The sequence below is a fragment of the Microtus ochrogaster genome, chromosome 10 (assembly GCF_000317375.1).
Source record: "Microtus ochrogaster isolate Prairie Vole_2 chromosome 10, MicOch1.0, whole genome shotgun sequence".
Classification (NCBI taxonomy): Eukaryota; Metazoa; Chordata; class Mammalia; order Rodentia; family Cricetidae; genus Microtus; species Microtus ochrogaster.
In genome coordinates this window covers 83,764,291-83,764,941 of record NC_022016.1, presented here as the reverse complement: position 1 = coordinate 83,764,941, position 651 = coordinate 83,764,291, and the positions used below count along the sequence as shown (strand labels likewise).

The window sequence follows — 651 nt, the reverse complement described above, 5'->3', positions numbered from 1 at the left end:
TTTTCATAACCTCTAGCTCAGATCCACACTCACAGTTAATAGTAGAATGGCATAGTAATAGAAACTGAGAAAAGGAGTTTCTTCCCCCCCCCCTTTCCTATTTGCAGCAGAAGGGATTAAACTCAGGACCTTGCATTTACTAGGCAATCACTCTATTCCTAAACTACAACCCCAGCACTCAAGAGAACTTGAAACTCAGGCCTTTATTTTCTCTACTCTGTCTTCTCCACGTTTCTATACTAGAATGACGACATTTCTGAGAAGCCAGCCGCCCTCGGCAGCCCTCGGCTGATGGAATATACTCACCCACCACCAGCTCACGGACGTCTTTCCAGTGGAGCTCGCTGCCCTTCTCGTGGATCATGGTCACTGTGATCCGCCGCTGGATGCCCTAGGGAATGGAACGAGATCACAATGTAGAATATGCTAGAAACTGAACAAGGCAATTGCTGAGCTGTTTTTAGGAGATGCCTGAAGGACACAGTGCTTCACACCTGTAAGCACAGCATGAAGGCCGAGGCAAGAGGAGCCCATGCATCCTGGGAGAGCGACAGAAAGAAAGAGTGGCAGAGGCGGGAGTGGGACGGACACACAGAAAGATACACACAGGTGGGGGACTGATTGACTGAGCCCTGGTAATATGCTCTAGGG

The 651-nt window shown here is 49.3% G+C and overlaps 1 protein-coding gene across 10 annotated transcripts in view; it reads right to left on the bottom strand.

Moving 5' to 3' along the window:
* Positions 1 to 651, bottom strand: part of Kif1b (kinesin family member 1B) — a 144,018-nt gene that overhangs the window by 22,597 nt on the left and 120,770 nt on the right. For all 10 annotated transcript variants that reach the window (XM_005353694.3, XM_005353693.3, XM_005353702.3 and 7 more), the window contains one exon: positions 307 to 391. In XM_005353694.3, coding sequence (XP_005353751.1) covers positions 307 to 391 — 85 coding nt within the window. The remainder of the gene's footprint in view (positions 1 to 306; positions 392 to 651) is intronic.